The sequence below is a fragment of the Hevea brasiliensis genome, chromosome 11, assembly GCF_030052815.1.
Source record: "Hevea brasiliensis isolate MT/VB/25A 57/8 chromosome 11, ASM3005281v1, whole genome shotgun sequence".
Classification (NCBI taxonomy): Eukaryota; Viridiplantae; Streptophyta; class Magnoliopsida; order Malpighiales; family Euphorbiaceae; genus Hevea; species Hevea brasiliensis.
The window spans coordinates 51757571-51771237 of record NC_079503.1 but is presented as its reverse complement, the minus strand read 5'-3'; the positions used below and the strand labels follow the sequence as shown (position 1 = coordinate 51771237).

Here is a 13667-nt window from a genome sequence, read left to right as displayed (position 1 = left end):
AAATTAAATAATTCTATTCATTATTTGTAATTTAATATATTTTTTATTATATTAATATAAAAAATTATATTTATATATTTTTTAAATAATATTATTTTTTTCATTAATCTAATATATTTTCTGTAATCTAAAAAAATCAATTCACATAAATTATAAGATAAAATAAAAAAATTTTATGAAATTTAAATTATTTTTTGAATAAAATAATTTTATTACATTTGAATGAAGTAATTATAGAAACTTAATATATGTACAAAAAGAATTAAATAAGTATTTTAATTATTTAATTAAAAATTAATTAAAAATTTATTATTATAACCTATAAAAATTTATTAAATTAAATTAAATAAAAAAAATTTAGTTGAAAATTAATTTAATAAAAATAATTAATCTTATTTAAAATATAATTAAAAATTAAATTAAAAAAATAAAATTATAAATTATTTATGCATAGCATTGACATTATGCTAGTTACAAAATAAATTAAGAGCTAATAAGAAAAAGAGAAAATAATTTTATTTTATCATAAAAAAATTAAAAATTTAATTCTTTTATTTTATAAAAAAATAATAAATAAAAAAATTGTGAGCATTTGTGTGAATTTGAATCATTTCATTTTCTATTCAAATTGAGTGTAGAAAATAATAACATTTTTTTTCTGTGAAATCTTTTTCCTTTAATTAATATAATTATAATAATAAAAAAATAATAATTTTTAAATTTTTCTTTCTATAAAAAAATAAAAATAAATAAATCACTTCATTTTTAAGATTTCATTCACTGTTCATTCCCCTGGTTAAGTTTGGAATTGGGAGAAAAAATCACTCTTTGACTTGAGCGAGTACATGTTTGGAGTCTCCGTCTTGGGTCACGAAGCAGTCATTACAATTTAAAAGCCTTGGGGCTTCTTTCTTTTCCTCCGCCCTCCCTCTTTCTGTTTCACCAAATCCGAAGCTGAGTAGCAGATAAAAATGGCGTTCGAGAAGATTAAGGTCACCAATCCCATTGTTGAGATGGATGGTCTGTTCCTTTACAATTCTCAATTCTTCTATATATTTTTTTTATCTTTTGCTCTTTCATATTTGGGTATGATCTCTCATATTATATAGGATATCCTTTCATCAATTCCTTGATCACTTTGTGATTGTGATTCTATGTATATTTTCAGGTATCAATAATAGCTCATGATACTGAACTGGGCATTTAGCAAATTAGTATTTGAAGCTTTGCTTTTGATTTGTAGAAATAAATGTTCTTCATTATTCTTTGTGATGCAGGAGATGAAATGACTAGAATTATTTGGAAATCCATTAAAGATAAGGTCTTCTTATCTTCTTATTCTTCTTCTTATTGTTTGAACAATTTTTATTATGTGATATTCTGTATTTTTTTTTCCTTATGGTTTTGGCGATTCACAGCTTATTTTCCCATTTTTGGATTTGGATATCAAGTATTTTGACCTTGGACTCCCTAATCGGGATGCCACGGATGATAAAGTCACCATAGAAAGTGCTGAAGCCACTCTTAAGTAATGTGCTATTGTCCCAGTTTCTTTGTTTTTATGACTCTTAGGATCCTCATCACTATTTATAGCATGACTTTTCCCCCTTTTCCCCTGCCATTTTAGGTATAATGTGGCAATTAAGTGTGCAACTATCACTCCGGGTATAAAATTTCCTCTATGCGAATTATGCATATGTTCTTCCTTGTGTTTATTTTTATTATTATTATTGAATGCTGTTTAATTTATGTAAGCTTGGTTTGCTTTCTGATAGATGAAGATCGTGTCAAAGAGTTTCACTTGAAAAGAATGTGGAAGAGTCCAAATGGGACTATTCGTAACATTTTAAATGGTGAGTATACTTTTTTTGTTCCTTTATCATGTTCCATCTTTTTTTTTTGGTCTGCAATTCGCTTTTGTCTGTTTATTTCTTTATCCATTATTTCTTTAATTTTTTCTCTTGGTTATTCTATCAGGTACTGTTTTTCGAGAACCAATTATCTGCAAAAACATTCTGCGTCTTGTCTCAGGTTTAGAATGATTTATTGACTTTCTGTTTGATTCTTTATCATTGGGAAGAATGTGACAACTTGAACATTTTCTTTTTCTTTTTAAGGTTGGACGAAGCCAATCTGCATTGGAAGGCATGCATTTGGTGACCAATACCGAGCAACTGATACAATTGTACAAGGATCAGGCAAACTTAAGCTGGTATTTGGTAAATATCCCATTTCAACAGTGGCCTTCTGAAGTCACATATTAGTTTCACCTCGCCAAAAGGCTTCCAAATATCAAATTCTGCTCTTTCACCCTCCTTCTCTGTCTTGTAATATTTTCTTATCTCATCATCTGAAGGCATTAAAAACTTCTGCAGTACCAGATGGATGTGGTGAGAAGACAGAATTTGAGGTTTTCAAGTTCACTGGGGCTGGAGGTGTCGCATTGTCCATGTATAACACTGATGAGGTTCATATTCCCCCTTTTCCTTTTATTTTTTTTCCTCCGCTTCTCTTCTTTAAAATAATGATTTTCTAAAAATTAGTAATAACTGTTTTTTTTTCCTTAATTTCATTTGGAGAACAGTCCATTCGTGCATTTGCTGAGGCTTCAATGAATACCGCTTACCAGAAGAAGTGGCCACTTTATCTTAGCACAAAAAATACTATTCTTAAAAAATATGATGGAAGGTATTTTCTTACCTTGCTTGTCTTTCTTTTCCCTTTGTTTCCCCTTAGTTGGGACATGCTTATCTAATTAAACAATTTTTTTTTTTTGGGTCATTATGAGAGAGAGAGGTTAGCTCGGAATATCTGTCACTGTGAACAGAAAGACGATTTTGGCCATGACATTATATTTTTCTTTTCTTCCTGTTCATCGATGTCACATTTTTGTTACTCGTATCCTTGAACCTTGATGCCTACCTCCTTTTGACTTTCCTGAAGATTCAAGGACATATTTCAGGAAGTTTACGAAACTCAATGGAAATCCAAGTTTGAGGCTGCCGGAATATGGTGAGTAATTTACTTAGAATGCTGGTTGTTTGGCCAGTTTTAGCAATTTGTCATTGTCTTACATTGCTGAATTTCTAGGTATGAGCATCGTCTAATTGATGATATGGTTGCTTATGCCCTCAAAAGTGAAGGAGGTTATGTATGGGCGTGCAAAAATTATGATGGAGATGTTCAGAGTGATTTCTTAGCCCAAGGTCTATTTCAGTGGTTATAAACTGAGAAATCACTCAAACCTTGCATTTTGTGCATTTTTCCTTTTTTTGGTTTTCTTATGGAAGCTAAACGGAAAAGATGTTTGTTCTGTGGGTGGTGTTGTCTGAAATTTAATACCTTTGATTATATTTCTTTAACATATATTTTCATTGGCTCAGGATTTGGGTCTCTTGGGTTGATGACATCTGTACTGGTATATTTGCTGTGTTCAGTTTTCTCTTCTCATAAAATTTCTTCCTTGTTTTCATTCTCCATTTCATATTTTCATTTTCTCATGTGGGAATATGGAGATGCATTCTAGGTGTGTCCTGATGGAAGAACCATTGAAGCTGAAGCAGCCCATGGCACCGTTACCCGTCATTACAGGGTTCATCAGAAAGGAGGTGAAACCAGCACGAACAGCATAGCATCAATTTTTGCATGGTCACGAGGTCTTGCACACAGGTATAAGATTCATGATGCATTTGCTAAACTATATGTTTATGCTGTGTATATTAAGAGCTTGAATCTTTAAGGATGCAATTTTTAGTGTACTTTGAAGCCTCAAATGAACATGAGCATATTTATCAGGGCAAAGTTGGATGGAAATACCAGACTTTTGGACTTCACTGAGAAACTGGAAAAAGGCTGTGTTGGAGCAGTTGAATCAGGGAAGATGACCAAGGATCTTGCGCTACTTATTCATGGGCCTAAGTAAGGATTGGCAAAACATTGATTCCATTATATGCTTTGGCTGTTACTCTCGAGTTTGCATAGAGCTAAAAATTGTGTTTGTATAGGGTTACGAGGGATCAGTACCTAAATACAGAGGAGTTCATCGATGCTGTGGCTGAGGAGCTGAAAGCAAGATTGTCTGCCAAAGCAAAGTTATAAATTCTAGGTCTCAAACCTGGCTAGGTGCTTTGTGATAATAATTAGTTTCAATTCATACATGGTATATACTTACATAATTTTCAGTTTCGGCTATCTTTTGTCGATTTTTATCCATATTTTAGTTCTCTGTTTCATTCTTGATCAGAGAGAGGAAGTTAAATGGGCCATGGTTTTCACCGCACTTCGCTCAACTTTGACAAATGATAGTGTCTGAAGGATGGATAAATTGTCTCAATAATGTCAAATTGTATATATATCAGGAACTAATTTTCTTTCACTTACTACATTAGTGCTACTATGGGACCATCTAATCCTCTGGGTCTTACAATTGGTTTGTGACTTTAGTTTGATGTGACCATTAGAATTGTGATAGACTATAGGTTGAAAGCATGGCTTTTGATGGGCTTTCCTTGACTTCTGGAGAAAGACTCTTCAATGGTGTGGTTTAATGGGGAAAAAATTTGATTATTATATATTCTTTGCATTGATGGTTTCTGAATGGCTTTAGGGACTCATCAAGGAAATTATTTATATAGAAGAATAAAAAAGAAAAAGAGCTCAGATGTTTGTAAATGGGAGACAGGTGGCAAAAACATTCTTTGAAGTCACTGTTGAATCTTATGTAATCTTTTTTATCCTCACATTTTATCTGACATGCTTAAGATTAAAGATTGCCCTTTGGTGTCTATTAATAGTGCCTTTTGAGGTTAGGCTGAAGCTACGAAGACAGAATTTTCCCTTGCTCTCATTGCAGATGCTTGGTTATTTATAATGAATTGAATTTGTTGACTTTGTTTCAGTAGACCAGCCAATGAAAAATACTCTAGGGTGTGTAGTTTGCATTAGTATGAACCCAAGGGATAAATTGGCTGGCAAGTGTTTGTGCTTCTCACATTGTTGACTAGAGCTCTCTATTCCTAGGACCAAACTACTGCCTCTCTCTCTCTCTCTCTCTCTCTCTCTCTCTCTCTCTCTCTCTCTCTATTCCTAACGCATAATATTAATTTTCTTTTATTCCTTTATATATATATAAGTTAAATTAATGAATAATTATTTATTAGTAAAAATATTTTATTTTTAATAAATTTTTTTGTTAAATTTATTAATAAAATTCTTTGTAAATTAATAATTTTTCATTTGTTATAAATTTAATTTTTATTAAATTTTAGCAAGACTTTTCTTTTGTGCTAAAAGCACCTGTACTGCTTAATTCTATGATATTGTGAACTTTACACTCACTTTGTGCCACGAACAAGGTCCTTGTACCAACTCTTACCACTTACTTTGTTTCATCCAAAAGCTAAACGTTTCTTACACCATCTATTGACATCGAAAAGTGAACTGATCTCTCTCATGACATAATAAAAGTTTATGTATTCTCAAATCACCCAGTCAACATGACTTATTATATCCTACTCCTTTTCTGAAAAGGAAGTTCCTTGACTTCTGCTTGAAACTTCTTACTATTTGATGTACTTCCTGACACATTGACACTTCGATTGAGGCTCCATTGCTCCCTTAACCTAGTTTAGTGCCCCTTATCCTCTGCTATATTCTAGAAGATACAACATTGATAGATTCTTCCAGAACTAACTCTAGTCTTGCCAATAATCACTCCTCTGATCCTTGTACTTTTCTAATAACTTATGATTAACATCTATACCTATCCTATCCTATCTTCTACTATAGTGTTCTGTTACACATATTATCAAACTGTCACTCATATTTCCTTACAAATTTAACTTGTTGGTCACATTACAAACACTTGCCTAATCTCTGATTATAGACTCTATGACTATTGTCTTGCCATTCTGAATTCTAACATCAAGTCTTTATGCCATTATCCCTCATTGCTTTCTCCATTCAGGCATATTTGAATCTATTAGGTTGAGTTTTTTTAACTTACTACTTACTGACTTCACTTCTTTGTCTATTAAGACAGTTCGAGTTATTGTTGCGCACCCTCTGGTTACTACCTACATTAGTTGCATATCTCATCTAACTTTCCTCATACTATTAACAATCTAAAAGGTCCTTGTCCCATTACCTCTTATTCTACCTTCGGGACAAAAGACAGAAAAAGTCTATTCTAGATCCTATAACTCTGAACTCTATGTTCTGGCTCCTAACATTGTATCAACTACGAACTACTCTAACTTCTACCCTTTTAGATTCTACACCATGACAAATGTTTTCCCTAATGTCACCTATTTCCAAGCTTCGTATCCTTAGTTTTCTATTTACCTTATTTATCTTTCCTAGAATCGCATTTTGCCTCCTATGTATTAAGACTCTACTCTTCCTAATCTTATCCTAATTTGGGCCTCTCAGTTTGTTCTTTAGCCAACTTTTTTTTATCTTACCTAAATTTGAACTTTGACTATTTTATTCTTTAGGTCTATTCTCTTCTTGACTTGATGCCATGTCAAAAAAGGGTACTTTTCACTCTCTCGACTAAGCCATCTACACCTCTATGTTACTTAAAATTGGTTCTTTGACCACTCCAGCTAGTAATTCCACTGGCATTCGGGTTATCTCTTCTACTACAATTGAACCAACTATTTTAACCTTCCTTTCTGCATTTCTTCTAACAACTAATATCCTATGATTTATCTCTATTGACCTATTGCCCTTACCCTTTTCTCTAGTCAGAGTATACTCTTGTCTTGAGTAGTAAGAAGTTGAGGAGCAACTCAGGGAATAGCAGTTGTGCATTCACTGCCGCAATCTTTGTTCTTGTTCATTAGAGTATAAACTACCCTCTACTACCTCGAGGAGGAGATCTACAACGATACTATCTTTCCTTATCCACTTAATTAGCCAAAACTTAAGATATTAGATATTCAAACCCGTCATTCAATTCAAGAGCTTTGCATCCATCATGATCAGATTACTTATGGTTCTTATAATGGAACTTGTACCCTCTCTAGGATACCTGAGCCAACAACTCTCTACCACACTCTACAGTCCCTTTTGGGACAATATTATGTAGGTTACCATCACCAGTAGTAACCTTCTGTCTCTCTTGAAAGGATAAGAACTGACTATAAAAGAGATATTGCATCTGCCACCTTGTCACAACCATGCTAGGCTATCTGCCCTCTTATCATATTGCAAACCCCTTAAAGCATCATTTCACAGGCTATGAGCATCATTCATAGCATCCGGTCTCCTCTTAGGGAAGCAAAGTCATACTCTGTGCCTTGCTGCTACACAAAGGAGATACTACTTTTACTAAACTTTAGGAAAAACGTCCATTGTAATGCCAAAACTATCCAAGACCCCATATCGGAGACCAAATGGTCTCACCCTATAGGTGTTACCTGTCACACCTTATTCATCCATAAGATATGGCATAATCCAGTAGTATACCTAATAAATTATCGAACTTCACCTACCGATAATCTATTAAATATACTACAAGAGATTTTGACAAAAAAAATTCATTTTTAAAGTTTGGCGTGGTGATAAAAATTTAATTTAAGTGGTTTCAATTCAAGTATGTGTTATAAAACTCATTTAGAAATAATTAGACATTTTTAAAATTTTTGCAAAACATCTACGTGGTTACAGCTAAAACTATATCAAAACAGTCTTCAATCCTGTTGAAAAACAATTTATAAAAATTACATCTTGCCCAATTGGAACTCAATCAACTCAAATCATCTCATTTCATTCTCAACAAATCTCATCATAAAGAAAAGAATTCATCTTTTTCCATAACTCAGACAGAAATTTAAATATTTGCAATAATTGAGGTAACAAAATTAATATTACAAAAATTTACATGTAAATAAATCTCAATATAATATTTTATGCCTACTGATTATCTGTGAACTTCTAGGAACAGAACCCTGAATTAGCTCTTTAACTGTGGTATGGGGCACAGATTTACGGGCACAAGTGCAATTTATGACGAAATGCTCAATTTTACCACAATTGTAATAGGCTTCCGTGGCCTTATAGTAGATACCCCCGTGTAGCTTACCACATCTCTTACAAGTACGAGCTGATAATGCTCCTCTAGTCATTTGCTTATTAGTTTTGGGTGGCCCCTGCCCTAAGGATCCGCCTCTGCCATACCTATGAGTACGAGGTCCCCCAAATCTTTTCTCTTCCCCAAGCTGTTGCTTGAACTCTAGCCAGCAGGCTTCACACCCTTCTCCTTTTCATGCTGCCTTTGTAGGGGTTGGGTTTGTACTTGGGCTTGGAAAAACGTAGCCAACTGTTGGGCCATTTGTGCAGTAATTTGTGTAGGTGGGGTTGGTGCAGTAGGGCCTCCGACACTCAGAGGAGCTAGGGCCTCTTCTTGTACATCAGCTGCAACCGACTGTTCTACTATTTTATCATTCTCTTCCATATCTATTCACAGGATTTTCTATCTCCTGAATAACCAACACAAGGAGATTTCTCAATGTCAGTTCATATTCATGATGTAAGTATATTATATGTATCAAACATTTGAGCAGTTGTACTTGTCGAAAAATATTTCCAATTCATCGTTCAAAACTTATATAAAAAAACTAGCTCTGATACCACTAAAACATGTCACACCTTACCCCTCCGTAAGATGTGGCATGATCCTGCAGTATACCTAATAAATTACCGAATTTCGCCTACCGATAATCTATTAAATATACCACAAGGGATTTCGACAAAAAAAATTCATTTTTAAAGTTTAGCATAGTGATAAAAATTTAATTCAAGTGTTTTCAATTCAAATATGTGTTATAAAACTCATTTAAAAATAATTAGGCATTTTTAAAATTTTGCAAAAAATCCACGTGGTTACAGCTAAAACTATATTAAAATAGTTCTTCAATCCTGTTGAAAAACGATTTACAAAAATTACATCTTGCCCAATCGGAACTCAATCAACTCAAATCGTCTCATTTCATTCTCAACAAATCTCATCATAAAGAAAATAATTCATCTTTTTCCATATCTGAGACAGAAATTTAAATGTTTGCATTAATTGAGGTAACAAAATTAATATTACAAAAATTTACAAGTAAATAAATCTCAAAATAATATTACAATAATTACATATCTCAAAATTTTATTACAGAGCTTTTTATACAACTGCTCAATATTTATACAAACTTACATATAGTTACAGAATACATCAAAAAGAAATTACCAAGGGTATAGTTATAATATACCTGCAGCTTATCAAACCACAGTCTCAACATGACTTCAAATCACAGTTTCAAGTAATCTCACTCAGCTGCTCTATCTTTTCTTTCACCTACGACAACATGCAAAGCTATCGTTGAGTGGTAAACTCAGTGGTGCACAACTAATAATTTACAATTTAATACAAAATATACTTTGACAAATCATAACAAAAAGTTTGAAATATTCAAAATTTTCATAATTCATAAAACCAAAGCCAATATTTTCAATCATGCAAATCATTTGTTTAAATGACATTTTGATCAAATAATCACAATTTACCGCATCATAATAAAGCATTTAAAATGTTCACATTTCTCTTGAACCGTGAAAATAATATAATATTTTACAACCATTAACACACATTTGTTTTAATCCCATTTTATCAAAATATGCATAATTTAAGGGTGTTGAAAACATTCACACAGTTTAGAGAATGATACTAAAACAATGTCGGGTTGTATACCACGATAAAGCCAATACTCCCAATAACTAAAGGCTAAAGGGGAACACAAGGGCTAGCTAGCATATATGAGTACTCATTCAATACTTCCTCAACTAGTAACACACCACAACACTTTAGCCAGAGAGGGAAAACTCAACCCCACAAGTGGAGGAGATCACAATAAAATCATCCCACTAGGTAAGCTAATGAGGAATACCAATTATGTTGCCATGCTAACTATGGTTTCAAAACAATTTCAAATAATTTCCATTCAAAGAATCGCATTACAAATCAAGTAATTATATTTCACAGTTCACAATTTTCAAAACAATCCATTAAATTCTTAAGTGCACAAAAGTAATTGTATTTAAATCATACAAAGCCAATTCAATAATTTAAAGTTCACAATTACAAAGAAAAAACATAATTCATTCATATAAAGTTCACTCAAATCAATTCCAAATTTAAAACATAGTAAAAGAATAGTTATATACAAACCTCTTTATACTCCTCTTACTTAGTTTCACTTTTCTCCTCTTTAGGAGGCTCCATTTTCCACTAAAAATACACAATGGAAATGTCTCAATACTTATCCCAATTATCTCAAATAGCTAATTAACTAAATTTTTAATGCATCCCTAAGTAGATTTTGAAATTCCAATGTATTCTGGGTCCAGGGCAATTCTAGACCCTGACTTTGCAATCTCATTTTAACCTAGTTCTAGTCATAATTTGGTGAAGTGTTCTTCATGAAAATTGGTCCTTTAATACTAGTTTTATTTTCCAATTTGAATCACTCAATTTGAAGTTCTAGATCTCAAGTTACAGCTAAATTACTAAACACTGTTCTAAGTGCCATATCCTGAAATTTCATATTTATACTTTATCTTTGCATTCTATATCCGGGTATCTTAAACTCATAATTTGGCCTTGGTCCCTCAAACAATGTTTTAGGTATTTGTCTTAGGTTTCCAAATCATTTTGAATCACTTCAATTGGAGTTATGTAGAGGAAGTTATGGCCTAATAACCATTCGGAGGTCATAAGCCCAATTAGCTAAGGTGCAGAAATTCCAAATTTAGGATTCCTGACTTATCCAAATAATTCCCCTATCTTGCCGCATAAACTGGGTTTTCGTCAAAACATAACATTTGTAGTCCTATGTCTTATGAACATTTTTATTTTAGAATCACCTAATTTACATTTTTTTTTGTCCAAGTTATGGCAATTTTGCCAAAACTGGTCAGATAAGCAATTGTCCAGAATTTCCAAGTTAGTCTAGAATCAGGGCAGATTTGCTGGATAATTTTATCTAGCAATTTGATCAACTTAGTTTCATAATTTGGCTCTATGGTCTCTATGAGAACTGTTCTCCTATGTCTTAGGTTTCCATTGGTTTAAGAATCACCTGATTTGGAGTTTTCTAGAGTGAGTTATACCTAATTTACTAAGTACTGTTTATTTGGTCATTTTTTGGTCAGGTCTAGAATTACAATCCGGATTCAAGCCAAATTTAGGGCAACCTATGGTAAGTTTCTGGACAAGGTGTCTTCATTAAATTTCTAGCATTATGTCTTAAGTTTCATCTCGAATTAGTCTCACAGAAATTGGAGCTATGTAGCTCAAATTATACTCATTTAAAGCTGTTGGACTCAAGGGTCCAGAATTTCAAGCAACTCATTGCACTATAATCCATCAATTCCTTTCGTCAATTCAACATAAATTCTCAACTAAAATATGCCAAATGACCATAATTAAGCCTTACAAACATTAATGGCATAACATACTACAAAATCCTAATTTTCACTAAAACCCTAAATTTTCTTCACCCCAATTTCATGCAATTCATACAACCTTAACATATAAATTAAGTAAACTACTTTATTTAAGCTAGGATTCATAATCAATTCAACCAAAACACTTCTAATCCTAAGTTCCATCAAGCTGGCCGAAATTCATACATCAAGATTCATGCATCATTTTTATGATTTCTTAAGCTAAATCCCCATATCCACAATTAATTTTATGCATACATAATTAATTTAGCTAGAGAGATGACTTACCTCTAATGGTGCTCTCCTCAGTTTTCCTAAACTCTTCATCTTTCTCCTTTCTTTCACTTTCAATCTTCAACCCAAGGTGTAATTTATAACTTCCTCTTAAGAATCTATGGAAAATAAGGTAGGAAAACAAGGTTTCAAAAGCTTATGTTTAGTAAAAATGGAGGGAAAGTGAGAGAAGAGGTTGAGCTTGCCAAGGAGTGAGATGATGATCTTTTTTTGTTTTAATTTTAGTTAATTTTTGTCTTCTTTTATACATATTTTTCCCCAAAATTCATGAATTAAAAATTATAATTTTAATTGTGTCATGGTGAGGTCATGGTGATGTCATAAATCCAAAGTAAACTTAAATGTTCATTTCTTTTCTTCCTTTCCATATACCATTTCTTATTTTAAATTCTTTTTCAATATTTCAATCTCATACAATTTAATGGACATCTAGGTTAAACGTCACTTCTAGGAGTGAATTGACCAAAATGCCCCTCATCGGGTTACAGTCTATTTTCTAATATTGCCCGATGAGTCCTTAAGTTCTAATTCACTTAATTTTACTTATTCTCTTTTTATTTCTTGGAATTTTAAATTCCTAGTAGTTTTACAATTAACTCTTAACTAAGAATTTCATAGGGTCCTACACAAATTTAGGGTGGTAACTGAGTTCGCAGTTGCTTCCTGGGTCGATCACCCATCATCAGCACTCTAGGCTAATTTAACCTAATTATGCTTCATTTCTCTTATTTTAATCCAACCTCATTTGATCTTTATCAATTTTATTTATGTGTTTTCTATGTAAATTAAACACAGTCTCAAACATTCTAATTGTCCGAACAGACATTAGTCACCGAAACAGTAGAATGTACGGACTACTTAATCCGAGGGTGTTACAATTCTCCCCTCCTTAAAAGAAATTTTGTTCTCAAAATTTGTCAAATGTTAGTCTTTAAAAAGTCATGGGTGTTGTCTTCTTATGTCTTTCTCATATTTCCATGTGACTTCCTAGCTTAAATGGTGGTTCCATAGCACTTTAACCAATGGTATCTATTTATTTCTCGGCTGCTTTACCTCATGTGCCAAGATCTTTATGGGTTCCTCATTATAAGTTAAGTTTGAATTTACTTCAATTCTGGTGGTGTAGCAAGCCTGCCTGCTAATGGATCCACTATTCGTATGGTCTTATGAAGCGAGGACTTAGTTTCCCTTTCTCTATAATCTCGTGATCTTCTTTTCGAGAGGGAAAACCTTCAAAAACACTTTATCATTCACATTATTTTCAATATCTCTCTTCTTTATGTCTAGGACTTCTGACAAATCTGATGCAACTTTTAGTCTATTTTGAATAATTCTAATTTTCTCTTACTGTTGTTCTGTCAATTATTTTCATTCATGTTTCCTTATAAAGTGACCATATTGGTCATATTAGAAATGCTTATCTAAACCTTGATCGTAGACCTCATAACCGCTACCTCACTATCTCCATTTCTGACTTAGGCCTATGTGCCATTTTGTACCATCTTGTTCACTTTTATTTAACTTACTACTCATTAATTCATTCCTTTGCTTGATAAAACAGTTCAGGATACCATTGCACATCTTAAAATTATTACTTGCTTTGATCCTATTTTTCAACTAACTTTTCTTCTATTGTTATAAATTTAAATTGATTTTATCCCTGTGTTACCTACTTCATCTTGGAAATAGGAATAAACAAAGGTTGACCCATATCCTAAAATTTTGAATCCCATGGTTTGGCTCCTAACACTGTCCTACTTCAACCTGTTATGAGTTTTGCACTTTTGAATTCTATACCGTAATAATTATTTTCCCTAGTGTCATTCCTTTTTATATTCTTCATCCTTACTTTTTGGTTTATCTCTTTTACCCCTTATAAG

General features: G+C 32.6%; 1 protein-coding gene across 4 annotated transcripts; it reads left to right on the top strand.

The window, feature by feature from the left end:
* Positions 1-818: 818 nt before the first annotated feature.
* LOC110665888 (isocitrate dehydrogenase [NADP]) lies at positions 819-4409 on the top strand. 4 transcript variants are annotated; one of them, XR_009141397.1, is made up of 16 exons: positions 820-1020; positions 1278-1321; positions 1452-1528; positions 1628-1665; positions 1776-1853; positions 1978-2031; positions 2118-2219; positions 2376-2467; positions 2585-2688; positions 2944-3012; positions 3091-3206; positions 3384-3418; positions 3527-3669; positions 3796-3918; positions 4005-4159; positions 4244-4409. XR_009141397.1 is itself a non-coding variant. In XM_021826191.2 (15 exons), exons 1-15 carry the CDS (start codon positions 972-974, stop codon positions 4096-4098), a joined length of 1251 nt encoding a protein of 416 aa, XP_021681883.1. In that variant the 5' UTR covers positions 822-971; the 3' UTR covers positions 4099-4409. The 4 variants fall into 4 exon arrangements, 2 of the variants coding, with proteins under 2 accessions (XP_021681894.2, XP_021681883.1); XR_002497051.2 differs by having other exon boundaries at positions 821-1020; positions 1419-1528; XM_021826191.2 differs by having other exon boundaries at positions 822-1020; positions 1419-1528; positions 4005-4409.
* Positions 4410-13667: the final 9258 nt, after the last annotated feature.